Genomic DNA, 25,664 nt, shown 5'->3' on the forward strand with positions numbered 1-25,664 from the left:
CCCACCCGATCACCCCCCACCCCTCACCCGACCCCCAACTGACTCCTCCCTCGACCCCCCCCCAACCGATCACTCCCCCCCACCTGACCCCCCCCACCCGATCACCCCCCACCCCTCACCCGACCCCCAACTGACTCCTCCCTCGACCCCCCCCCCCAACCGATCACTCCCCCCCACCTGACCCCCCCCACCCGACACCCCCCACCTGACACTCCCCTCACCCGACCCCTCACCCGACCCCCCAACCGACTCCTCCCCTTGACCCCCACCCGACCCCTCACCCCACCCATCAAGTCGGATATCCGCAGCACGTGCGCCACGTCACGTCGTTTTCACTATCACCCCCCCTCTCCGAGGGCGGCCATCTTACGTGAGGTAGGCGTGTATGGACAACGCCGCTTGGTTTGCGCGGCCCCTCCCCGTCACCCCGGATGACGTCACGACCACGAGGGCGAATCAACGTTGGAGTGGGGGGGGGCGAGTGCTTGGGCGGCTTCACCACCCCCAGGTAAGATGGCCGCCCGCGTGCTCCACCGATTCCTCTGACGAGACCTCGTGGGCGGGAGGCGCGCGCGTGGGAAGCATTCCCTCGTCTCGGCCTCCACCACCACCAACCCATCCCCACCGCAACTCCTCTTCTTCATCTCTTCTCGGCAACCACCTCGGCAACCTCCTCGTCGGGCTGGTTTAGATCTTCAAGTCAAGGCCTTGGGCCAGCGTTGGCTACGGTGAGAGGCGCTGGGGAAGGGTTTTGTGGAGGGGTGTTGCAGTCCACGTTTTTGGTTGCGGGCTGCTAGGGTGTGGGCGGGGGGGGGTGTGGATGGTGGTCGAGATGGATCTGGTTCGATTCTGGATGGGATTGGAGCCTGGAACGTTATTAGTCTGTTGGGTGCTGTGGCTGGCTTGTTGACGAGGTATGGATGGGTTCAGTCGCGGTATTAACAGGGTCTGGTTGGGGTCTGGATCGATGGTGATTCGATCGGGTGTCAATGAGAGCACGTGCCCCGCGGAGATGGAGCGATGAAATGACCACGTGTACAGCTGCCCCCGGTGTCCTCCTGTCACGCGGGACCACGAGGTGTTAACGACTGTTGGGGGGAGAGAGGCCTTCATCAGTGGGTTGATGATAATGATGGATGATGTCTGCTTGGTGTCAGGATGGGTCTGCTTCGTTTCTAAAAGGGGCTTCTGATTCGGCACGAGGTTGAGTTTGCTCGAGTTCAAGTTGCTCGTGAATGTTGTCTCGAGTCTGTATGTTCGGGTCTGCATAGCCAGCTAGCTCCGTATGAGTCTGCATTGGGTTTGTGTGGCCTGCCTTGAGTAGAGATGGGGGGGGTGGTAGGCTGCTTGAGTCCAGATGGGTTTATCGTGATCAGATTGCATCAGAAGAATCGGCCTCGCTGCACATTCGGTGGCCGGAATGATTCTCGTGGAGATCGCGGTTTCTCCAGAGAGAGAGAGAAGAAAAAAGAGGAGAGAGAGAGATGATGGAAGGGTGTCATGATGATGGTGGTGGTATCGGTGGCACTTGCCGTGACTTCATTAGCTTTGAACGTGAACCCCCCCCAAGCACGTTAAGGAGTTCCGAATGAAGGGCAACGTCGCACTCATTGTTTGTTGATTTGTTGTTGTTTGTTTGTTGTTTTGTTGTCAAAACTGTACCTATTACTGTATCCACGATTATCAGCAACGTATTTAACGTGGGCGGTTCATTAGGGTATACAACGCACGAGTGCTGTAAATGTATTGCCGAAAAATAAATATTTGCTGTTTTGTTGTCAAAACAACAAATAAATTTTTGTTGTTTTGTTGTCAAAACAACAAATAAATTTTTGTTGTTTTGTTGTCAAAACAACAAATAATTATTTGTTGTTTTTTTGTCAAAACAACAATTATTTTTCGGCAATACATTTACAGCACTCGTGCGTTGTATACCCTAATGAACCGCCCACGTTAAATACGTTGCTGATAATCGTGGATACAGTAATAGGTACAGTGGGTTCGTGAAAGATGTTGTCGAACAACAATTAAACACGAGAGACTATAGCAATGCTGTATTATCACGGCATATTCGCGTGCAGGTTATAGATGGATTGATTGTTACATCACAGGATCGCGAGGTGGGAAACGCCTTATGTGAGGCCTTCGTCCAGCAGTGGATCGATCAAGGATGATGATTATTATGGCGAGCACCCCTCAGTACAAAGAGTCTCTTATTTTAAGACCGACACGAAAACTGAGAACACATTCCGCATTGTGTAAAAACACAATGTGTAAAAACACAATGCGGAACGCTACATTAAAAACGTGTACAACGCATAATACGAATTTAATAATAAACGCGTTAATGTATTGAATATTAAGGCAGTGTTTATATAATATACTTAATTAAATTTCGATTTAAAGCTTTCGTGACTGCAGGGATTCATCTTCTTGGTTCTTTCGGTAAAGTCACGTAGAAGGGAAATAATAAAAATATAACATAATAATTATTATGTTTTATTTTTATTATTTTATTACTTCCCTTCTACGTGACTTTACCGAAAGAACCAAGAAGATACTTAATTAAGCCGTGACTATCACCAACTGCTTCCAGGTTTGGCTCGCCTCCTTTAAGGTTTCAGCATGGAAGGGAAAGTAAACCGGAATTTGAACTCCGTGATTCGTTAGACTGGGCCATGCTTCCATGGTGACACAACTGTCTGGACCATGCAGATCCACGGCGGCTAGGAAATGTTAACTCCCTCCCCTGGTATACAGGAGGTCGTGGGTTCGATCCCGACCCTGAGGATGCCTGCTGTATATTTGGAGTTTGTGGTGTCTCTCATCATCACGGTGGCTAGGAGATGTTAACTACCTTGCCTGGTGTACAGGAGGTCGTGGGTTCGATCCCGACCCTGACGATGCCTGCTGTATATTTGGAGTTTGTGGTGTCTCTCATCATCACGGTGGCTAGGAGATGTTAACTACCTTGCCTGGTGTACAGGAGGTCGTGGGTTCGATCCCGACCCTGAGGATGCCTGCTGTATATTTGGAGTTTGTGGTGTCTCTCATCATCACGGTGGCTAGGATATGTTAACTACCTTGCCTGGTGTACAGGAGGTCGTGGGTTCGATCCCGACCCTGAGGATGCCTGCTGTATATTGTGGAGTTTGTGGTGTCTCTCATCATCACGGTGGCTAGGGGATGTTAACTACCTCGCCTGGTATACAAGAGGTCGTGGGTTCGTTCTCGACCCTGACGATGCCTGCTGTATATTTGGAGTTTGTGGTGTCTCTCATCATCACGGTGGCTAAGAGATGTTAACTCCCTCGCCTGGTATACAGGAGGTCGTGGGTTCGATCCCAACCCTGACGATGCCTGCTGTATATTTGGAATTTGTGGTGTCTCATCATCACGGTGGCTAGGAGATGTTAGCTCCCTCGCCTGGTATACAGGAGGTCGTGGGTTCGATCCCGACCATGACGATGCCTGCTGTATATTTGCAGTTTGTGGTGTCTCTCATCATCACGGTGGCTAGGAGATGTTAACTCCCTTGCCTGGTACACAGGAGGTCGTGGGTTCGATCCCGACCCTGACGATGCCTGCTGCTGTATATTTGGAGTATGCGCGTATCTGTACCCGTGGTCGTGTGGATTTTTCTCAGGTTTTTCCCTCAGCATTGAGAAACGTGCATTTAGACTACTCGGCTGCTATACATTTCTACATGATAAGCCACTTCATTGGGCAATCATGTGTGGCCAGGTTGCTTAGGGAAAAAAGAGCTATACTGTATATAGCTCAGTGGGCCATGGTAAATAAAAAATAGTTTTTAGTTCATAGTCTCTTCTCCAGCGCATTGTCAACTTAGTGATGTTCTTGCTGGATCTAGCAACATTTTGCATTTTTTCTAGATTTGAAGCTTTCGTGACTGCAAGGAATCATATTCTTAGGTTTTTTCCGGTAAAGTCACGTAGGTAAAACATCAAAATTAATAAAAATAATAAAATAAAAAATCACGACGTTTCGGAGGCAACACAAGTCTCCGTCATCAGGTGGGACCGTCACAGCCGGATTAGCTGCATCAAGATGCAGCTAATCCGACCTTGATGCAGCTAATCCGGCTGTGACGGTCCCACCTGATGACGGAGACTTGTGTTGCCTCCGAAACGTCGTGATTTTTTATTTTATTTTATTATTTTTATTAATTTTGATGTTTTACCTACGTGACTTTACCGAAAAAACCTAAGAATATTTTGCATTTCCCTAGCAATACTTTGCGAAAGCACCGAGCAACGCATCTGGCAAAACAGGACATGCAGATCGAGGACCAGTTTACAGGTGTGTGTTGAAGATCCTGTATGTGTGATGCTCTAAATAGTCTCGTGACATTTTCATACCTGTCAACCCATACGGGTTTACCTGTATTCTTAGGTCCATACGGCGTACAGCCGTTTCGATACGGGCACAAAATAAATACGCAAATTGTTCTACTTGTTTGTGTCTCTCCCTTGTGATGGGACTTTGTAGGATGAACGTTGAGATTTATAAGGCTACGGGGTGACCAATAAGGTCTGAATTGGTCTGGATTAAGGTAGTTACTGATAAGGTGTTGACAGGTTTGCATTTTTTCTTGAGACGACGTTTCACGATTTTGAGGTTCATGCCAAGGCTTATTTTCCTCACTGAATTTCTCCCAGGCCGCTGGTAAGACTGTAGTAGGATGTGAATACAGGACAGTACTGAATAACGTCAAAGCATATTTTTTGCAATCACTATTTTAATAAGAGCACATACACAATGATTTGTAATATCGCATTACAAATCGTTGTTGGGCTTTGAGACGTTCACCGTTCGTCTAAAATAATTAGGATGTTTTTTTACATTCCAATTATAGTGACGGGAGCCACGAGGCAGTCCGTAAAGAGCCGCACGCGGCTCCGGAGCTGCAGTCAGCCGACCCCCGACCCAGACAGACCCGGCTGAAATGAACCCGACTGCTCTTCTCAGGTCCAAGCTTCGTGACAATGGCCATTGTGGAGCGTCTCAACGCGACCCTGAGGCCGGGTGGCGGCGGCGACCTCTGGTCGAACAAGGGGCGGCGTGCGAGCACCGGCACGGACAGTGGCAGCGCCAATGAAAGCGCCGAACCGGACCTGGACCGGCTGCTGGCCGCCTCGGCCTCCCAGGTTCTCCGCTCGCGGTTGGAGTTTGTTCCGGCAGCTTCGAGCGGCGACGCGAGCTCCCGTCTGGCGGCGCTGAGACTCAAGTACAAACCGCTCGGACGCCGAGGGGATGCCGCCATCGCGCCGTCGGCTTCCTGGCCGGGCGTCAGCAGCACAAGCATCCCACCGTCAGGTAGGGGGCAACTCTCCCTGGTGCAGACAGTGGCGATAGCAGCGGTGATTGCCGGAGAAAGTCTTGAGAGAGTGGGGCCAAGGTGCAGCAGTAAGCGATGTGAAAATTTGCCTCGTGGCGGCGTGGAACGATGGGGGTCGATTTGCACTGCGAATCGCAGAACTTAAAATTATTATTTTTATTGAAGGGGCGGTGAGTGGTTATCACACTGTGCTATGGACTTATTGACCATGGTTAATATCATTCTGTCACCAGTCACCCATCAGCTAATGCCTTAGCATCACCCCCCACCCTGAGCCACTGCCTGTCGGTGCAAATGAGACTAGAGAGCTCCCGATCTCGGTGATATGTTCATTGCAACTCTGTAGGGTTTTGTTGTTGTATAGTGCAGCCCTCTGACGTGTGTTCGGGTCGTGCCGCGTGTTGTTCCGCATGGTGTCCCAACCCGGCAGGCGGCAGTGGCGGAAGCACTGGTCCGGGCCCTCCCCAAGATGGGATCCCAGCCCCCCAGAAGGTGCTGTTTGCGGCGGAGAGGCTGGTGCTGACCTGGGAGCGGGTGCAACGGGTGGGCGCGGGCCTGCACAACCTGGGCAACACGTGCTTCCTGAACTCCACGCTCCAGTGCCTCGCCTATACGCCCCCGCTTGCCAACTACCTGATGTCGCGCGAGCACACGCGCGCCTGTGAGTGAGCCGCGTGCAACCGGGAAACACAAAGACAAAGATCCCCCGCTTTAGCCTTAACAGATTGTTGGGAAAGCGCTGCTACTGAGCACCGATGAAGGCCAGCATGGCACACAAAGGGGTGCTCCGCCACCCACCTCCTCGTGTGCCGTCCTGTCCTTCGACATTGTTTAACAGCACTTGCCCCAACTGTATTTTAAGGTTTTAGGGGTGATATTTGTTTTGTGCTTGTTAGCAACACTTGCCCCAACAGTCTGTTGAGGCTATAGGGGTGATCTTTATCTGTGTGTGTGTGTGTGCGTACTTGCGCCTACAGGCACGCAGAGCGGGTTCTGCATGCTGTGCATCATGCAGAATCACCTGGTCAAGACTTTCTCCAACCCCGGCAGTGCCATCAAGCCCCTCTCTGTGATCAATGACCTCAAGAGTGAGTGTGCAACCCCCCCCTACCCCCACATCTCACGGCCCGCTTGACCTCCACTCTACCTTGGAATAGGTGGGACTACCCACATTTCACCCCAGCACACGCGACCTGCCGATCGACTCCTCGATGTGGTGTGCACCCACGTATACTGCTGGCATAGACAGAGGTGGTGGGTGGGGGGGGGAGGTAGGGGGGGGGGGGGGATTTAATAAACTTACAAAAACGCTCTCATTCATTTAACTGCCGGCGCCGCGATGTGAAATCGAACCGGCGACCTCTGCACTGCAATACCAGCGTGGCAGCACCCCCCCCCACTACGCTCGTGTCTCCATGCAAGGGGTTTTTCACGACACGTCTCGGCAGCGCGGTTGGGCGGGCGGCGGTGCGCATCGTGGTTTTGTTGACGCCCGCCGCGGTGTCGTGCGCGTTAATTTCTTTATTTCCCCCCCCTCCCTCTCCGCCGAAGGAATCGCGCGACACTTCCGCTTCGGCAGCCAGGAGGACGCTCACGAGTTCCTGCGCTACACCGTGGACGCCATGCAGAAAGCCTGCCTGAGCGGGCACACCAAGTGAGAGCCCTCGCCTCGCGCAGCAATACTGGAGCGTGTGCGATAATGCCCTCTGCTATACCACGCAGCGCTACACGATGCATGGCCGAGGGGTGGAGGGTGGGGTAGGGGGAGACTTAATGACGTCAGCATGATGCAAGAATCCGGCTTACCGCTTACTGGATATCTGTAAAAAGAGATTTGTAGCTCATCGGATTCCTCCAGTATCAATGAAGATTAGGATTCTGAACGCTGTGGGATGCAGGTGACGTCACCACACGGATTTGCCTTTTGACTTCACCACCGCGGCGCACTTGCGCGACCGCTCAACAGCCAGCAAAACTATTTTCTTCTCATAGTACGATGATGCCCTCTAGTTGCGCACACCGCAAAACAATAATGATGCCCTTTACCAACACTGCAAAAAGGCCAACTTCTTCTTTGTATGGCCTATGGAGAGCACCTGTTAGAGGTTCACTTGTGGTGGATTCAGCCATTCTATTGCCTTCTCTGAGAATTGGTGAATTGTAGATATAATCACTCACCACTCACCCACTGATCACCTACTCACCCACCCATCACCTTCACGTGTGCATTTGGGGCAGCGCGAGGTCACATGGTCCACGGTTTGGAGTTCGTAGCGGAAGTCGCAGACAGAAAGAGGAGAGAGTCTTTGATTCTCCACGTGTGCACCGGGTATCAACATCATCCGTGGATTGTGCGGATCTGGCTCAGTGCTGACCGTTGTTTCCGTGGAAGATCGAAGCTGGTGTATTGTCGTGCGTGCCATAATATAATCACAATTGTCATGGTTGTGATGGCACACAGCAATGCTGTAAGAGTGATTCTCTTTTCCGGCACACACATGGGGGAGGCCTTCATCCAACAGTGAATTGACGTAGGGCTGCAATTGACATTCGTTATGAAACCAAATATATTGTCACACTCATTCACCAGTTTCTGCCGACTGAATTTCAATTTAAAATTATCGTTAGCTTCCTCCAATGTTTTTTTTGTTACTCGCATCTTGCAGTTGCTGCTGTGTTGATGTGGTGTGATATTTTTATAGGCTGGACAGGCAGAGCCAGGCCACCACACTGGTCCATCAAATCTTCGGCGGTTACTTAAGGTCAAGAGGTCAGAAGTCAAGACATTTACCCGCGTTGATCACGCACACACGCACGCATTTAACATCGCTTGTTTTTCTGCGCCGTCTCTGCGTCTGTCCTGAAATGCAAGGGGCCTGTTTTGCACCGTTTGGCAGATAATGTGGCCCAGAGTTAGCTGCAGAGGTTCAAGGTTTGAATCCAGCGGCCGCCCTAGTTAATACTGCGGTGTAAATTGACCGTAATAATATTACTACTCGCCATCTGCTTCACAGTGGACGTTATAGATTAATTCACGTCATTCGCAAGAGTCGACCATTGCGTGCCGAAGTCACGGTCTAAAGTTGAAAAATTTTCCGCGAGTTATTTAATTGGAATCCCTACATTGATCCTTGCCTTCCTACTGTGGAAACTTGGAAGGACCCTCCTGCAAAAGAGTCATGTGATTCAGTGAGGCATTCCTGAGTAAACTAGCGGAATGATTAAAAAACCTTGCCACCTCCACCCCTCCAGAGGTCAGCGCTTTTGGGTCAGAAGTCTGGCACAGGTACCCGATCTTAGAATTTGGGCCAAAATCCGGCCCTGGTCAGCACTGTGGACATGCGGCCTTCTTGCGTTTGCTGACACCGTTTCCTGTCTCTTGTCCTGCGCTGCAGTGAAGTGTTCAGTCTGCAAAGGTGTCTCGGACACTTACGACCCGTACCTGGATATTGCCCTGGACATTAAGGTGCGTTCAATGACCTCGGTCACATTAAGGGTGAACCATTCATGTGCGCGAGTGTGTATGTGTGTGTGTGTCTTCCTTGGGCATGGGGAGCGGTAGTGCAGTAGTTAGCGCACTCCGCTAACCACTTGTCCACTCACCACCGATAACGGTGGCAAATATTTGAAGCGGTCTGGTCCGCTCCTGTGCCTTCAGCACTGCTTGGCTTGCTCGTTCTGGTGGGATCGGGCACATTCCAGGCAACTTGGTCATAGGCACTCAGATTGTTTTTTGATGAATCGATGACTTATTAGCTGTCTGATTGATCCCCGACCTGAGCTACCTTCCTGAATAATTATCGCTTCCTTTGCTCCATGTGTCTCTGCCCCCCCCCCCCACCAACCTGCCCCCCTCCCCCAGCATTCGAGTGACGTGGTCCGAGCCCTCGAGCATTTTGTCCGGCCCGACTTGCTGTCCGGAGACAACGCGTACATGTGCCACCGGTGAGCGAGAGTCCACGCGCCAGGACGGGGGGCGGCCCCGTCAGCTGGGGTTGGCCCCAGAGTAGCGAACTTGCATGGTGTCGCACGCACGCACACGCGCGCGCACGCACGCGTAGTTCATCAGATGCTCTGGTGGAACGGCAGCTTTAGCGAGGGAAGCGATAGACAATTTTGTGCACAATATAAAAAACACGATGTGCAGCTTAGATGATTGTTAATTTTTGTACATTTTCTGTTTTTCCCAAGTGGCCCACAAATACCGGCCGCTACTGGTGCACAGTTATGATGACCACGATAATGACAACGATCATAATTGGTGATGATTTTGATGATCTGTCTGGTCGCATTGATGATCTTGTCGATAACATTGGCGATAATGATTTTGATGACAATGATGATCACCGACAATTTTTGTGATCGACTATAGTCACGACGATGATGGTTGATTTTATTGACGATTATCACAATGATAATGGCGATAATTTTTATCGCAGTGATGACGACGATGACGATGATGACCAAAATTGCCTTCGTCTCCACTGCCCCCCCTCCTCCTGTCTGAACTCAGCTGCCACAAGAAAGTTCCGGCCTCCAAGAGGTTTTCCATTCACCGCGCTTCCAGGGTCCTCACCATCTCCATGAAACGCTTCGCCAACTTCACCGGCGGGAAAATCAGCAAGGTGCGTAGGCGGTTAACTCCCCAGGAGCCACTCCGCGGGCTGTGCGGGCGCCTGGGTCTTGTTTAATTGCGTTATCGGTGGAGTCACCTTGGTAGTTATCCCCCTGGGGTGATGGCGTGGGAAGGGGGGCGGCCCAGGTGAAGCGGAAACCACACGGAGGGGCGAGCCTCAGCGCCTGTGCCAAACTGGTTGATGGGGAAAGGGGCCACTGGAGGTTATAAGGGAAGAGCGATCGGAGAGGCGTTGAGTGTATTATATTTTGGGACTGGCAAAGGAGGTCCCATGATGTAGATGCTCACCCCGAGCTCTCATTACTCTGACAGTGCATTGTCTTTGGGCTGTACGCCTTTTGGTGTCCTCTGGTCTAACACCGTTTGAGACGAGGCTCAAAAGGAAGTGTCTCTGTTGTGGACCAATCAGTTTCAAGGACAATGCATATGTTATCAGTGTTTTTTATTTGCATTATGACCACAAGCATTGTGGTTAATGCAGACATGATTCCTTGTAAAAGGTTTCAGTTAGGTGTTTTAACATCTTAACACGTGTTTTGTTGCCAGAAAAAAGGGGAAAATCCTATTATCATATTTTGGTACTGGCAAAGGAGGTCCCATGATGTTTAACGTTGGACATGAGTGCAGTCAGCTGTCAATCGCCCACAGCCAAATGAGTGGGGAGCAATGCCCGGCGTAAAAACAAAGCCACCAATCATGCAAAACGCACGCCAGGCTATAAAAAAATATTTAAATATTTACCTGATGGAAGAACTTCATCGCTAAATATTTGATCGCCGATGAGATCATTCCGAGGACAAACGCGATGGAAAGTGTTTGCATTAATCGTCACGCATGATTTTTACTGCTGCCCGATTAGGCAGTAGATTATTTTCCGAGCTGACCAAACATCAACGTAGGACCACAGAGCTTGGGAAATTGTTGGCGCCACTCCTGGCTGCTCCTTTCCGCTTGCCTGTGGCTTCCCGCGCGTCTCTGAATCTCACCTCTCTGTCTCCCACGCAAAGCGGGGTTGAGCAAAACCTTCGCGTCACAAACTCTGCATTATTATTGTAACATGTAAACGAAACGTTCGCGAGTGGAACAGGTGACGCTAACATCGCCCCCCCCCCCCCCCCAACATCACCCTGCGCCTCCGTCGCCCCGTAGGACGTGAGCTACCCCGAGCGGCTCAACCTCCGTCCGTTCATGTCGGTGCCAAACGGCGCTTCCCTCCACTACAGCCTCTACGCCGTGCTCGTGCACTCCGGCTACAGCTGCTACGCCGGGCACTACTACTGCTACGTCAAGGTGGGAGGCGACCGGTCGCTGCCCCTGCGTGGTCGCAAGCCGATAGCCGCGTAGACCGGTGGGCCAAGTGGTGTAAGCGAGCGCCTATTGTTAAGGCCTGCACTGCGCACGAGGGGCAGGTTTGCGGGCAATGTCACTCCCCGGGCTGTTTTTGTCTCCGATGCTGATGCTTGCATACTCCACTAGGTACTCATTTAAGGCCGAGTTGACCTAGGAGAGGCCCGTGAGTGGGAATCAAACTCGGGCTGCTGGGTTTAAAGTACAGTACGATGAGCACTACACGACCGCTCCCCACTTGCGGTTGCACACGCACGACCCGCACGCATACACTTGAGCGATGTGCGTAACGCATCGTCGGTGTTCAGGATTGTGATTGACGTGCGCTTTGTTTATTAAGAGGCCGGCTATAATCCGTCCGCGTTGTTCTCCCACCGTTCAACACCATCCCCTCCCGAGCAGGCGAGCAACGGGCAGTGGTACCAAATGAACGACTCCCACGTGAGCCTGAGCAACATCAAGGTGGTGCTCAACCAGCAGGCCTATGTGCTCTTCTACATCAGGTATGCTACTCCCACGCATGCCGCCGCCTCTCAGTGCCGCCCCCTAAACCCCAGTGCTGACCCCATGAACTCCACTGCCATTTTGTTCAAGTGCCGCCCTCTTCCAGTGCCACTTGTCCGTGCAACGTTTTCCTCCTTGTAGCCCCCTCTCACTGCCACCACCTCCCAGTGTCCCTCCTGCTGTCCTTGCCCCCTCCTCCCCCGCTACCCAGAGCTGCTCCCTTGAAGTGTCATTACCTCCCTAGTGCTGCCAGAGCCCTCTCAGTAATTTCAACTCTCGGGGTTGTCCCCGAAATCCCAGAGCCATTCCCTTCAACTGCTGCCCCCATCCTGTGCCTTCCCCTCTCATTGCCGCCCCATACCGCCAGTCCCACATGTCCATCACCCCACAGGGCCAAATGAAAATTGCTGGATTAAATGGTCTGCCCCACCCCCTCTGCCCCACGGACGCGCACACGCACAATCACGCACGGACGCAGGGTCCAGGATGCCAAGAAGCCTGGGGATGGCGGGCTTGCCCCCCAGGGGAACGAGACCCCCGCGCGTGCAATGGCGGCCGGGCAGCACGGTGGGGCCGGCGGCAAGGACGCACGAGCGGGCAGCGCCCCCCCACCGGGCTCGTCGCAGCGACCACCGCTGCTCCACAAGGTGGCGCCACACTTCTGCTGCTGCTCCTTCTTCTCCTCCTCCATTCCAGCCTTCATGAAATCCAATGCTGGGTCCATGGACCACAAGCAGTAGTCCTCCTTCGCCTTTCTATCCTAGACGAGCCGTTGGCATTGCGTCCACGTGAGTCCCCGTCGTCTTTGCCCAGTGCCTCCAGAACAACGCTTTCATGCACATATATACTAGGGTTGTTCACCGGTTGGCTACGTACGGTGCGAAAGAAGTTCAGCATGCATACGTACTTGCATACGAACCGGTTCCTGAATGGGTTTACCGTTCTTTTTTTCCCAAACGGCGTCTGGAAAAACCGGTACCAATGTGCCGAGTGGCCGCACGAGCGAGCCTACGAACGGCACGGCGGCCAGAGTCACCGCGTGCACTCGTTTGCCGACGTTTCTCGGTTACAAGTTTAAAAAGGCGGCGCCCTGCAATCGCTCGCTCGTGCCACTGCTGGCGAAAAGGGATTCCACCGCAGCGAATTCTAGGGCTCTAGGCTCACTAGACGGCTCTGAAGATGTGTGCGTACCCACACCGTACACCGCACACAGCCTGCTTGAAGCCGTTCGTAGACTTTGATGCCTTGCAATAGGCGTCCATTGGGTGTTTGAACATCTTCACACGTTATTTTTTATTGCGAGAAAGGGGAAAGCCTCTTGTATTTCTGTTATCATATTGGTACTGGCAAAAGGGTCCCAATGATATCATTATTGCTGTGTGGACAGGGGCGGTGGGGGTTCTAAGAATCTCGCCCCCAATGTTTAAACTGTCGCGCCAGGAGACGGATGGCAAGTCCATTGCGCTGACCCCGCAACACCACCACTGTGACAGCTCCCCCTTTCTTTTCTCCTTTATCCAATGTAACTGTGTTGTGTTTATTGCCGGACAATTCTGAACGTGTGGCAAACTGGTTTCCCGTTTTAACATCCTTTTCCACGTAGTTAAGAGGAAAAAAATATTTTCACAACCCTATTATATATCCGTACATACACACACGATACGCACATACTACACGCAATACACACTTAGGATACACGATACGCGTGTAATACACTCGATAAACACGTATGATGCACGAAGCACACATGATAAACACATGCGATACACGATGTACGCAATACACGATACACACATACGATGCACACGTAATAGACTCGATAAACACGTATGATACACGAAGCACACATGATACACACGATACGCGATGGAAACAATACACATGATACACATGTATGGCACACGATGCGCACGTACAATTGACGACTCGTACGATATACGATGGACACGTTACAGTTCACGATACGTGCTTACACACGAACTGTTGCTATTGTCTGCACGTCGCTCCTGTTCGCTCCTGTGCCTCTGTCGTCTTCCGCTGCGCTTGTCGCCGGGAGCCCGTCAGGGCTGCAGCTTGGCTCAGCACGGCGAGGCCACCAATCGGTAGCGTGCCAACGTCGAAGGAGTTGCTCATTTTTTAGACGAGCGGCGTGTTTGGCACGGGGTAGTGGCGGCGGTGGGTGGTGGGTGGTGGGTGGTGGGTGGGGGGCGGTGGCGCTGCAGCGGTTGTCGCGCTGCGTCTCGAATCTGGTGACCCGAGGTCGATTCCCAGCTACGATCGATGTGGGTCTGAACCGGTCCTTGGTCGGACGATCCCATGATTGGCACAGCGCCGGGAGGCCTTCACCCAGCACTGTTTGACAGAGGGATGTGGATGACTTCTATTTGTAAATGTTCCATGAGGTTCTTTCGTACAGCACTCCAGTGCCACCCTTTTAAACCGGTCCGATGGATGAGGTTGGACAAACGTGTTTCCGCGATTGCACTTCTCTGGTGTTGGTGATCGCTTCCTGTAGACCTACGTTTTTACATTTTAAGCACTCGTGTCACCGAATCCCCTCTAAGCGTGTACGGCCAAAGCCAGTGCCAAGGGGATAATAGTCGTCTTCAGCGGTAACCGGCCAACGAGTTGTCATCGGTCGGCTAATTGTTAACGAGGTCGTGAGGGTTTACCACTGTTCCGTCCGTTAACTCGCCCCGCCTTCCGCTTCAGAATTTCGACTCTGTTATCGTGGCAAGACCGGACCAGCTTGGAGTTTCCGTGCAACGCGGCCCAAACGCGGGGGCGTCCGCCCCGTCCACCCCGTCCACCTTGCCGTTCGGCCCGCCCCGCTGCCAGCCGAGAGTGACGAATGCTCCGGCGTTCATCGACATTTTCGCGAAGAAGCCCAAAGCGCCGCCGGACGCAGCCGATACTCCGCGGCTCTCCGTTTCCGCGCCTCCTCCGGCAAAACCCCCAGCTCCGCCTGCCACGGCCAACGCCACCGCCGCCGACGTGCCGCCCGGAGAGAGGACCGCGGCGGCGGCGTCGCCACGCCCCACGCCACCAGGCCTCGACGGAGCCGCGGAGGGCGGAGGGAGCGCGGGGAAAGCGTCGCGGGAGCCGCTACCCAAAGAGGCGCTGGTGGCCGACAAGCCAAAGCTGAAGACCCACGGCTCCGCCGATAAAAAGTCTCCGGAGCCGAGCGAGAACGGCGCGGACAAGACGATCGTCGGTGCCACCGAGCGGCAATGCGACGGCGGCGTTGGCGGGGCCCTCGCGAGCGCGCAGGGCGAGGACCCGGTTGGGGCGTCCGAGGAGCAAGCTGGCTGCAGTGCCCGACAAAGGGCCCACTCGGAGGCGGCGAGCGCGGGCGGTGACAAGACGACCACCATGCAATTGTCGCCCAGTCCGATGAAGATTGCGCACAAGACCAGGCCTCTGCTCGGAAAGCTCTTCCTCGTGTCGCCGAAGGTGACTGCGGCGTTTCTGTGTCGAGGCTTGGAGTGGGTCGGTGTCTGTTTTGTTCGTGTGTGTCAAGGGCTTTGTGTAAGCGTTGTGATGTTTGTGTACGTGTGTATATGTGGGGAGCGGTGGCGCAGTGGTTAGCACCGCTCCACTACGAACCCGGCGACCCGAGTTCGATTTCCTGCTCACGGCCAACACCGGTGACGATTATCTGAACCGGTTCTGGGCCTCCCCTAGGTCGACTCAGCCTCAAATGAGAACCTTGTGCGGTGTGTAAACATTGCCACGAGGGAGACAAAGGCGGCCGGGCGTGGTGTTGGCCACCCACGCCCTCGTGTGCCATGCCGGCCTTCATAGGTGCTGCTCGCTCACGGCACTTGGCCTGACAGCCTGTTAAAGGCCGCACGGTGTATCCCTTGTCTTGTGTGTGTACGTGCGCGTGTGTTTATGCCCCTGCCTGTGCACCGCCCGCCCCCCCCCCCAGGCCACTCTGCAGGTGGGCCGCCCGGCCTGGCGCGTGAACGGGGCCTCCCTGCCGCTCTCCCCGCCCCTCGTGGCGGCGACGCCGTCGTTGTTGCCGGTCGGAAAGTGGTCGGTCTCAAGCAGCCCCGTGCGCTCCCCCTCCAGGTGGTTCCCCACATTCACCGGCGCTCCACTGCCTTCCTAACGCTACTCAACCACATTACCACATTGGCTCTGTCCGTCTTCCCATAACCAAGGGGGAGGGGGGTGCTGGGGGGCACGATAACACTTGTGAAGATGATCCGATTAGCACCGTTGGCTACGTACGGTGCGAAAAAAGTTCAGCATTTATACATACAACTGAACGTCCGTATGAAGTTGTGTAGCTATTAGAGACTCACTCCATCTTGCCTCCCTCCCCCTTTGCACCAGGCCGTCGCCTCTCAGCCCTGGCTGGAACATCACCCCCGCGTTCCCATCTCTGTGCCGTTCCCCGCCCGGGAAAATCAAATCGGATGCTCTGTCCAAACCCAACGGAACCGCGCACAGCGGAGGAGGAGGGGTGGCAACTCCCAAGCCATCGTCGTTACCGCCGCCGCTGCTGCCGCCACTCGTGGCGAATGGAAGCCACGAGGCTGCGGCGCTCGGGAAAGCGAACGGCAAAATTAAACACAACCAGCAACAGCAGCAGCAGCACAAGCAGGGCGACGGTTTAACCAAGAGGAATGTCACCCCGGCGGAGACTTCAGCGACGATGGCCGTGGCGACAGACGTCAGTACTGGCTGTGGCGACAGCGATCGCAGCAGTACCACGGCAACGAGGGAGAAGCCTTGGGGCGCAGGCGGGAGGTTGGAGGGCATCGGGCAAGTTGAGAAGGCGGTGGCGGCTGAGGTGGTGGTGGAGGAGGAGGTCACGACCGAATCCACCGCCAAGCCCGTCTCGGGCAAACGCAGGAAACGAAAGAAACGGAAGCGAAACCGTGACAAGGAGCGCGACGACGACCTCCAGCACCACCGCGGTGAAGAAGGTGGAGACGGAGGAGAGAGCAGCGGTGCGCCGCGCACGGAGACCGGGGAGACGGGAGACGACACGGCCGGCAGAGCGAGAGGGAAGAAGAGGAAGCGCGCGCCTGTCGAGTCCCGCCAAGACGCGTAAGTTCAATTTCTAAACGTCGACGTTTTACCGTCGTGACGAGTGTTTAGAATATGAATATTCCACAGCCACCTTGTCAGTCCACTGTTGGATGAAAGCCTGGGTGGTTGTTGTTGAACGCCACGCTGGTCACTGCAAGTTGATGGGAGGGTAAGGGGGGAGGCATCACTTGACATTGAAACTCAAGTTTCCAGGTTCATAGCATAGTGAAAATAACCACCGTGTAATAATGGTTACTATTACACATTCCAAATAATGATTTTAAAAAAATACTGTAGCACACAGCCCTTTGTTGATCCATTTTCTTACTGGATTAGTCTTGGGGGTTGTTTGACCATGCTTCACCACGATTTGGTTAGTGCTGGTTGGTGAAATCAGAGGGGGCGCCCACCACAGTGGCCGGGGATGTTAACTATATCTCGTGGTATGCAGGAGGTCGTGGGTTCCATCCCCCCCGTGTGACGCCTGTACAGTCTATTTGGAGTTTTGCATCTCTCCCCGTGGTTGCGTGGCTTTTCTTCCGCGTCCTCCGATTTTTCACTCCACATTTAGAATCAACTCGCGATTTACACGCGATAAGCCACTTCGTTGAGGTATCATTTGTGGCCAGGTCACTTCTCAAAAATAGCCATATAGCTCAGTGGGCCCTTTCCTGGTGAAATAAAAATTAGTTTGTATACGATGCGGCTCCCGGGTGTCTTTTTCAGCTCCGTTGCTGCTGATGAGGACTCGGAGCCGAAGAGCGTGGGGGAGGGGAAGAGACGACACAAAAAGAAGAGGCAGAGGAAGTCGAAGCGGGAAGCCGAGACTCCGGAAGGATCCGCCCTGGCCAAGGAAGTCGTGACAACCTCCAACAACAACGACTCGGCGACGTGAGTAAACAGACGCTGCGGCCGGGGAGACCTAACGATTCTAGATTTGAAGCTTTCGTGACTGCAAGGATTCATATTCTTAGGTTTTTTCGGTAAAGTCACGTAGGTAAAACATTAAAATTAATAAAAATTAAATAAAAATCACAACGTTTCGTGGCTGTGACGGTTCCACCTGAAGACGGAAGCTTGTGTGTTGCCTCCGAAACGTCGTGATTTTTATTTTATTTAACTTTTATTAATTTTAATGTTTTACCTACGTGACTTTACCGAAAACACCTAAGAATATGAGACCTAACGATGACTGATTTAAGTTTAAACTCAAACTCGCCAACAAAAACTCTAGCCCCTGGCCTAGACCCAACCCCCTTTTCCTCTTAATACCCGAGCTCCAACGCGAATAGAAACCAACAACCGTGTTCTCGCCCGTCTTGACCAGCATGGAAGAGTAGGCCAAACACTTGCCCTCTAGAGTAGAGCGGGGGGCTCTAGAGTCTCCGGCCACTCGAGGAGCTCTCGAGCTTTGCCCCCTCCTCCGGTGCGGAGGCCCTTCTGCTGGCCGTGGCGTGACCGGAGCAATTGCAGGGGCTGCAACTTTACCCTTGTCTCCTCCTCCACCCACAGCGAGTTCCATAACCCGGAGGAGCGTTCTGCCACCGGCACCACACCGCGCGACAAGACGAAGAGGCGCAAGAGAAAGCGCCACCAGGAGGAGCTCCTCGGGCCGGACGCCACCGAGCGGACGAAGGCCGACTTCCCGGAGGCGGACGCCGGGCCCCCTAAAATCAAAAAGAAGAAACGGCGGCACTCCGAAGAAGCGGATGGCCGTGAGCGTGGGGCCGGCAAGGTGGAGGAGGTGGTGGAAGAGGAGGCCGATGCAGGCCAGGAGGAGCAGCTGCCGGCACTGATGAACGGGCAGGCCAGCGCGGCAGAGCGAGCACACGGTGATTGTCCACGCGCGTTTCCATTCGCATTGGGCCCTGTCCTTCTGGCTTCTCCCGGTTGCGTAACGGTTGTGTGTAACTTAGATTTTAGGCTTTACGCATCCTTTAGTTAAATGTTAAACTTTATTCGGGGGTGTGGCAGGACGTTTGCGTTGTATGCATGTTGAACTTCTTTTGCGCCGTACGTAGCCGACCGTGCTCATCGGAGCCACGTTTGATTTCATCGCCAGTTGTCGCTGAGGTCAAACGGCGAACTCGAAGTGCGGATGTGGCGTGATGGTGAATTTCACCGCCGAGTGCCACTGTAACGCTCAACGCGTAACATGCCCGGCACCCGCAAGACGTCGCCAATTTAAAAAGGGTGCGGTCCGCTTGCAAAAAGTGGCACCGGCGTTTCACCGCAACGCTCATGCCCGTGTCGCCCCGTGTGCCCCTGTGCCCCCCGCCGCGTGCGCAGTGGCGCCAGTGCGGTGGGACAGACACGCTCGTGATCGCCGCGGCCTGGCGGAACCCGAGAGGGCGGTCGCCCCGCGGAGGTCGGACGTGCTCGGGGAGCTCCTCCGCCGATCGTCGGACCGCGCGTACGGCACCCCAGGTAATCGGCGCTCGCCACCTAATAACCGCACGTGGTATTTCATCGTGGTTGTTGTGGTAGTCGGGATTGTATTATTTGATTTCATAGTCTTGGGAGTTTCGTTGCCGGTGCAACCTGTGGATTTAGGGATCGAGGTTTTGTCCGAGGGTTTTGTTGTTATGGAATGTGGTGGTGGTGGCCATGATGGTGTGGCGGTGCTAGTGGTAGTGCTATTGGTGGTGGTGGTAATTGTGGTGGTGGTGCTGGTGGTACTGCTATTGATGGTGGTGGTGATGTTGATTGTGGTGGTGATGGTATTAATCGTGGTTGTGGCAGTGCTTGCGATGGTATTGAATGACAGTCATTTCGTGGTGGTGCTGATGGTTTTAATCGCGGTCGTTTTGTTGTGGTCATGCTGCTGTGGTATAATTGTGCTGTTGGCTGTGCCGCTGGCGGTGCAGTGCTCTCGTGGGACGGGCAGCCGTCCCTGGTGAGCCGCGATGCGCAGCGCGACGTCGCGATGTGCAGACACGACCGCGTCACGGACGAGTGGGACGAGGACTTTGACCTGGGCAAGGTGAGGAGTGCTCCGCTCGCAACCCCTCGCCCCCTGCAGCCTGTGCCGCCTCGCGCTACAAACCCAGCGACACGAGTTCGATTCCCACTGTCGTTGTTGCGTCGTGTGTGTGTGTGTGGGGTGCGGTAGTTCACGCTGGTGCAGTGGTTAGGGGGCAGTGGTCGTGAAGTGGTTAGCACGCTGTGCTGCAAACTCGGCGGCCCGAGTTCAATTCACAGCCGGTCCTGGGTTAGCGCTTGGTCGACTCGGCTCTTTAATGAGTGCCTGGTGTGGCGTGTAAACATCGCCGCTGGGGAGACAAAGGTGATCGGGCGTGGTGGCAGCTGCAGCAACCACTCGTGGGACGTGTGTTCCGTTTACAACCATTAAATACCTCGTTGGTTGTGCAATATCCCTTAAGGCAGGGGTCCCCAACCCCCAGGCCGGGGACCGGTACCGGTCCGTGGCCTGTTAGGAACCGGGCCGCACAGCAGCAGCAGGAGGTGAGAGCGGTGAGTCCGCGCGTGGAACCCGCCCCTATTGTTTTATTACTTACCACTTCTGTCCGCACCTCTTTCCCGCACCGCGCGCTCGTCTCAGTCAAGGGTTTGCTAAGCCCACAAGCTGCTTAACCCCTAGTAGCCAAAATTAGTACAAAAAAACAAATGTCACTGGAGAGCTTCTTTGAAAAGGGGGAAAGACCCAATGATGACCCCCCCCCCACCCCGTTCCGTGAAAAATTGTCTTCCACGAAACCGGTCCCTGGTGCCAAAAAGGGACCCTCTACTTATTTCTCTGCGATGTCGATGTCTACCTGTTTGGTTTGTTGTTGCTATGCTTGTGCAGCACCACGGATCTCCCGTGTAAAATGCATCTGGGCAACCGGCTTAACGGGACCAGCATCATCCATGCAGCAAATCAAATATACTTCAACTCAAAAAATGTTAGCTCAAGGACGGCACTTTCCCAGCAGCCTCTTTGTGCGTGGCCGGATGTGCGGTGGTTGGGCTCGCTGGCTCGTCCTCTGTGCTGTGTGGATGTGTGTGGAGGCGTTAACGAATCCCATGCTGCTGCTGCCGCTGCTGTTCACGTTGCAGACGAAAAAGGTGAGGAAGAAGTCGCAGCAGTGGAGGCAGTCGCAGGGCAACCTCTTCCAGCAGACGCTTGACTCCAGGGGCCGAGGAGGCCACGCCGAGAGGTTTTGAGGCTGGCACGGACGGAGACCTCGCGGCACAGAAAAGCGTCTCCCTCTCTCCAAGACAACACGGACAGAGACATAAACATATCCCGTGGAGCCCCCACGCGGGCTGTCGGGAGCAAGTGCTGTTGGCGAGTACCTATTAAGGACGGCACGGCGCGTGAGAAGGGGGTGGTGTTGCTGGAACCGCACCCGGCCGCCTTTGTCTGCCCAGTGCTCAACCTAGCGGAGGCCCAGGACCAGTTCAGTTGTTATCCGTGGCCGGGAATCAAACTTGGGCTGTCGCTGCGGCGGCGCCGCTCCTCCATAGGCGGCGCATGCACGCGCACGCATGGAGCGGGCGGAGAGACAAGCAAGTCTGTGTCCTCCCAGACCACCCAGCGCGCGCCACCTTCGCCAGCTGTGCTCTATGACGCTGCCTTGAGCGTCGTCGACGCGGACACGCGTCGTCGGCGCCACCGCTGCGAGTCTGGACAAAGCCGCGTTGCGGGGGGCCGGAAGAGAAACCCTCGCCCATCTGAGCCGTCGATGGCCGCGGCGTGACGTCCTCAACCGGGCGGCCGAATCGGCGTCACCTTTGCCGAGTTGTGCTGCCCGTTGTTGGTGGAGGAAGGAAGGAAGGGAGAGGCATCGTCGGCATGGTTTCTGCCAAAAATGCGACGCACCGAAGAAAAAAAAAGGGGGGGGGGGGAGGGGGGCGGCGTCTTGAGAACGTGCGGATTGACGCGTTCGCTCGCACAAGGTTCATCGTGACGGGGCTTTGTGGTGGGGGCTTTGTGGTGGGGGCCTCGCGACGTGGTTTGAGTGCCCACCATCCCCCCCACCTCTCCCACCACTGCACGACGATTGCTTTCATCCGTGGCAGCCGTTAAGTGGAAAATCTGTGGAGGCTGATGAGGGAGGGGGGGGTGCGGGGAAACTCGGCCGATATTTTTTTTATTAATAAGTGCGCTTTCTGCATTTTTTTATTTTCATACAATTTATTTTAGCTATTATTTAGTCTATAAGAACAAAGTTCGAAAAAAAAACATGTAGCAGGATGCCTGTGAAATCCTCTATACTTGAAAAATATAAGCTCGTGTATTAATATAAGACGTGTTGCGGAGAATTGCGGAGGGAAATTAACCGTCGATTTGAAAATTTAAATGTTGTGCATTTTCACACTGACTGTTTTACTTCGAGGGTACGGAGAGACACGGCAGCAGGTTTGGTGGTTTTAAATCTGAAAACTCGTGGTATTACCACTCGGTGCTTTATTGGGACAGCTGTAATAAGGGGGTATGTCCCCCCCCCTAGGCTTAACAAGAATGACAGCTGAGCATTGGAATTATTTAAATGAAATGTGATGTCATGAGACCCTTTGAAATGTTGGGGGGCATTTACTCGTGTGCATCCTTCGGCCGAATCGTAGGCATGTAGTGATTCTTCACCCCTACGTTAATATTAATTTTAACGATATGGGGTTCCAGTTCAATCCGGTAAGTCGGTTATTTTTATTCTTATCAGTTATTTTTATCTCGTTTATACGGTCTCATTTGTATTGTCCGTCTCGTGTGTTCTGTCCAGATCTGCCTCATTAGTTCCGTTCACACAAGTGTCACATTTCCATACAATAATTCGGCGCATGAATTTCAGAAATATTACATTCTTGCCTTGCACAATGCGATGGATGTTCGATACGTATCCATTGCACAATGTGATGGACGCGATGAGTGCCCCTTTTAATTTGATTCACGGAATAATCATTGCCATACTTGGCAGCATGTTGACAAGTTTTGTGTTACACTTGGGATGGGGAACCTACACCCCCATGGTCCAGATATGGTCCCACAGCTTCACTTCAACAGTCCGTAACCTCACTTCACACGGCCCGTGACTCCGCTTCGCACGGCCCGTGACTTCCTCAAGTCTTGGGCCGCACTAATCGGATATGCTGGAGGAGAATGTTTCCAACACCGTGTGTCTATTACATACGAGCCCTCGTTGTCTTTTGCTTCATTCACCCGGGCGTTCACAAAATAGGTTCAGACAATGCCCTCCATATATCTCGTGCTCTGCACGTAAACACAGTGCAAGCATTCTTTTGCGCAAACCCATCTTGCCCCCACAGCCTTCCCGAAAGGCCGACGGGCCGCGTAAATAAGTTTTTTTTATTTTTGTTACATGCCGACGGATGAGCAAAGGAGCTATTGTCCGCTTATCATTTATATTCTTTACAGGCGCGACGTCCCGGTGGTTATTCCGAGTCGAGGTGTGCGTTTCTTGCCCTGCCCCTCCCCATGGATGGTCCTGTTTGGCCGATTCCTCTGCAAGCGTCTGGTTTCCCCACTTGAGGTCCGCGGCGGCGGCGGTCTGTGCCGTGCCGTCTCTGTGTCTCGCGCGGGGAGGCCGGCCGTAGGAGATGGATCCGTCTGTTCGCCAACGTCCTGTGTCGCACAGCGTGCCCGGTTGGCACCTCTATTACTCCCAAAGCCTTACGGTGTGCCGTCCATCGCGATTGAAGGACTCGAGCATTGGGACCGTGTTGATTGCTGGTCTGTAAAACATTTTTACATGCAATATGGTTGTCTTAAGCAGCTGTTAACTATGCAAAATAAATATATATATATACACGTGCCATAGTTAATACGATTTTCTGTACCAAGTGCACGTGAAACCGTGTTCACATTTCAATGCAGGTGTTTGGGTTGTGCTTGCGGTTAAACCTTTTTTGTGTTCATGAAATAAACCTTGCAGCTGGCCACTCCGTTGTGTGTTCCCAGAATCTAGCAAGAGGAAGGCTCGCGGTAGAAGTCGCAACCGGGTACCCGATACCCGTACCCTACCCGATACCCGGCTACCCGTTTGCGACCCTGGTGCGGCCGGGTACGGGTAGGCCGTGAGTCACTGGTGAGTAACCGTTTGTCACTCATTTCCCAACGTCTTGTTTCTTCTCACAATTCAAGTTCCTAGATTCAACCCACCCGCGCCTGCAACATGGCTTCATCCCGGAGGTCGCAATTGGGTACCGGATACCCGTACCCTACCCGATACCCGGCCGGATACGGGTACCCGTTTGCGAAGCTAGTGCGGCCGGGTACGGGTAAGGAGTCGAAACCCGTTTGCGACCTCTGGCTCGCGGCGACCGGAGCTCTCAGCTCTCCACGAGTGCCCCCCCCCCCCCACGCTCGCTCTAGAGAGTGGTTGCGAAAATCTCCATATATATAAAAGGCAAAGTTGTGAATGTGTGTCTGTTCAAAATGTTTAGTGTACTTCCCGACATGCAACAAACTGGAAATTTGCCATGTGGGTACTTTCCAGACTACATCATGCAAAAATTATAAAAATACACTTTTTTTTGGGGGGGGGGGGGGGGGAGGCAGAGCTCACTAATGCATACAGTATATTTTTTGCACGGCAAGTGAGCTGTGACTTCAAATCTGTCACGTGACCCGCGCATGTGGAAGCGTAACGCATTGTAGTGTAGTGGTTAGGGCGCTGCGCTACGAACCCGACGACCAGAGTTAGATTCCCGTTCACAGCCACCACCGGTGACGATTATTTTAACCGGTCCTGGGCCTCCCCTAGGTCGACTCACCCTCAAACGAGGGGAGACAAAGGCGGCCGTGCGTCGTGAATCCAAGTCCCGGGCGAAGCCGGGTAGTAAAGCGAGTTATCCTATAAGGCCAGATAAGACTCAGCACTTTTTGCAATAACACCGTGGTCGTGTAAAGGAAAAGAAAAGTTAAAGGGATGACTGAGGCATTGGGCCCTTCTTCAGAGGACATTGATCCATGGACCGTGACACGGCCCAACGGTATCGCGTTCGCCACTTGTTGCGCTGGTTCGTGGTTCAAATCCAGCGGCCGCCCCTGATTAATGTTGCTAGGTGCGGTGGGCATGAAAGATCCCCCGATGTCGCTCGCGAGAGTCGGCCACTGTGTGCCAGTGTCAGGGTTCCAAATAAAAAACAATGCCCACAAATTACTGCTGGGATTGTGTCCACGCGCGCACAGCAGCGGCATCAATCATCTCCCTATTGGCAGACTTACAGGGTGTTTCAAAAAGATGGACCCAATTTCAAAGCAGTATATTTCACGATGGCAACGTGTTACAATTACACCAAAAGTTACAAAGGGTTTAATGAGTTATCAAGTTTTACTAACCATTTTATAAATGCTCTGTGTGCCCTCCACCTGCTGTACGGACAACATCGAGACGATAGTTGAATTCGTCCCTAACGCCTCTCAAAGTGTCCTCTTCCACTGAAGTCACCGCTGCCGTGATTCTGTTTTTAGGTCATACAGATTAGTCGCTAATGGTGGCACAAAACACGGTCTTTTGTGCCACCATGCTCTTTGACATTGGTGGATCAATGCCGAAACGCCGTTGAAACGCACGCTGCACCGCAGTTACGGATTCAGTTTTGCTGAACTGCAGAACGCAAAACTCCTTGTGTTGCGGGGTCACCATCTTGCGAATGACTGAGGCTCGGGGTTGTTTGTGCGCTGGGAGAGGCATCTAACGGTGATCATTTAAAACTCTATGCCCCCGCCCTCTCTATGCCCCGCCCTTTCAAGTGGTAAGCGTTTCATTCATGGGCGGTTAGTGGTTGCAGAGATATAGCGATTTCAAA

The 25,664-nt window shown here is 53.5% G+C and overlaps 1 protein-coding gene across 3 annotated transcripts; it reads left to right on the plus strand.

The window, feature by feature from the left end:
* The first annotated feature begins 487 nt into the window (after positions 1 to 487).
* On the plus strand, positions 488 to 23,769 carry LOC144944534 (uncharacterized). 3 transcript variants are annotated; one of them, XM_078872771.1, is made up of 20 exons: positions 488 to 728; positions 4,990 to 5,337; positions 5,790 to 6,020; positions 6,337 to 6,447; positions 6,911 to 7,013; positions 8,062 to 8,129; positions 8,755 to 8,825; positions 9,222 to 9,304; positions 9,873 to 9,984; positions 11,145 to 11,285; positions 11,745 to 11,845; positions 12,325 to 12,493; positions 14,559 to 15,299; positions 15,778 to 15,920; positions 16,188 to 16,907; positions 17,616 to 17,780; positions 18,402 to 18,721; positions 19,179 to 19,316; positions 19,757 to 19,872; positions 20,949 to 23,769. In XM_078872771.1, the coding sequence occupies exons 2-20, from the start codon at positions 5,007 to 5,009 to the stop codon at positions 21,054 to 21,056; spliced, it is 3,972 nt and encodes a 1,323-aa protein (XP_078728897.1). In that variant the 5' UTR covers positions 488 to 728; positions 4,990 to 5,006; the 3' UTR covers positions 21,057 to 23,769. The 3 variants fall into 3 exon arrangements, with proteins under 3 accessions (XP_078728897.1, XP_078728894.1, XP_078728895.1); XM_078872768.1 differs by lacking the exon at positions 20,949 to 23,769 and having other exon boundaries at positions 19,757 to 20,481; XM_078872769.1 differs by lacking the exon at positions 20,949 to 23,769 and having other exon boundaries at positions 16,203 to 16,907; positions 19,757 to 20,481.
* Positions 23,770 to 25,664: the final 1,895 nt, after the last annotated feature.

Source organism: Lampetra fluviatilis, chromosome 35, assembly GCF_964198595.1.
Source record: "Lampetra fluviatilis chromosome 35, kcLamFluv1.1, whole genome shotgun sequence".
NCBI classification, from domain to species: Eukaryota; Metazoa; Chordata; class Hyperoartia; order Petromyzontiformes; family Petromyzontidae; genus Lampetra; species Lampetra fluviatilis.

Excerpts from the sequence above, each read along its gene's own strand:
- LOC144944534 (XM_078872768.1), top strand. The coding sequence starts at position 5,007 with ATGGCCATTGTGGAGCGTCTCAACGCGACCCTGAGGCCGGGTGGCGGC. Across the intron at positions 5,338-5,789 it reads CACAAGCATCCCACCGTCAG|GCGGCAGTGGCGGAAGCACT; the intron begins GTAGGGGGCAAC and ends CCAACCCGGCAG. Across the intron at positions 9,305-9,872 it reads AACGCGTACATGTGCCACCG|CTGCCACAAGAAAGTTCCGG; the intron begins GTGAGCGAGAGT and ends GTCTGAACTCAG.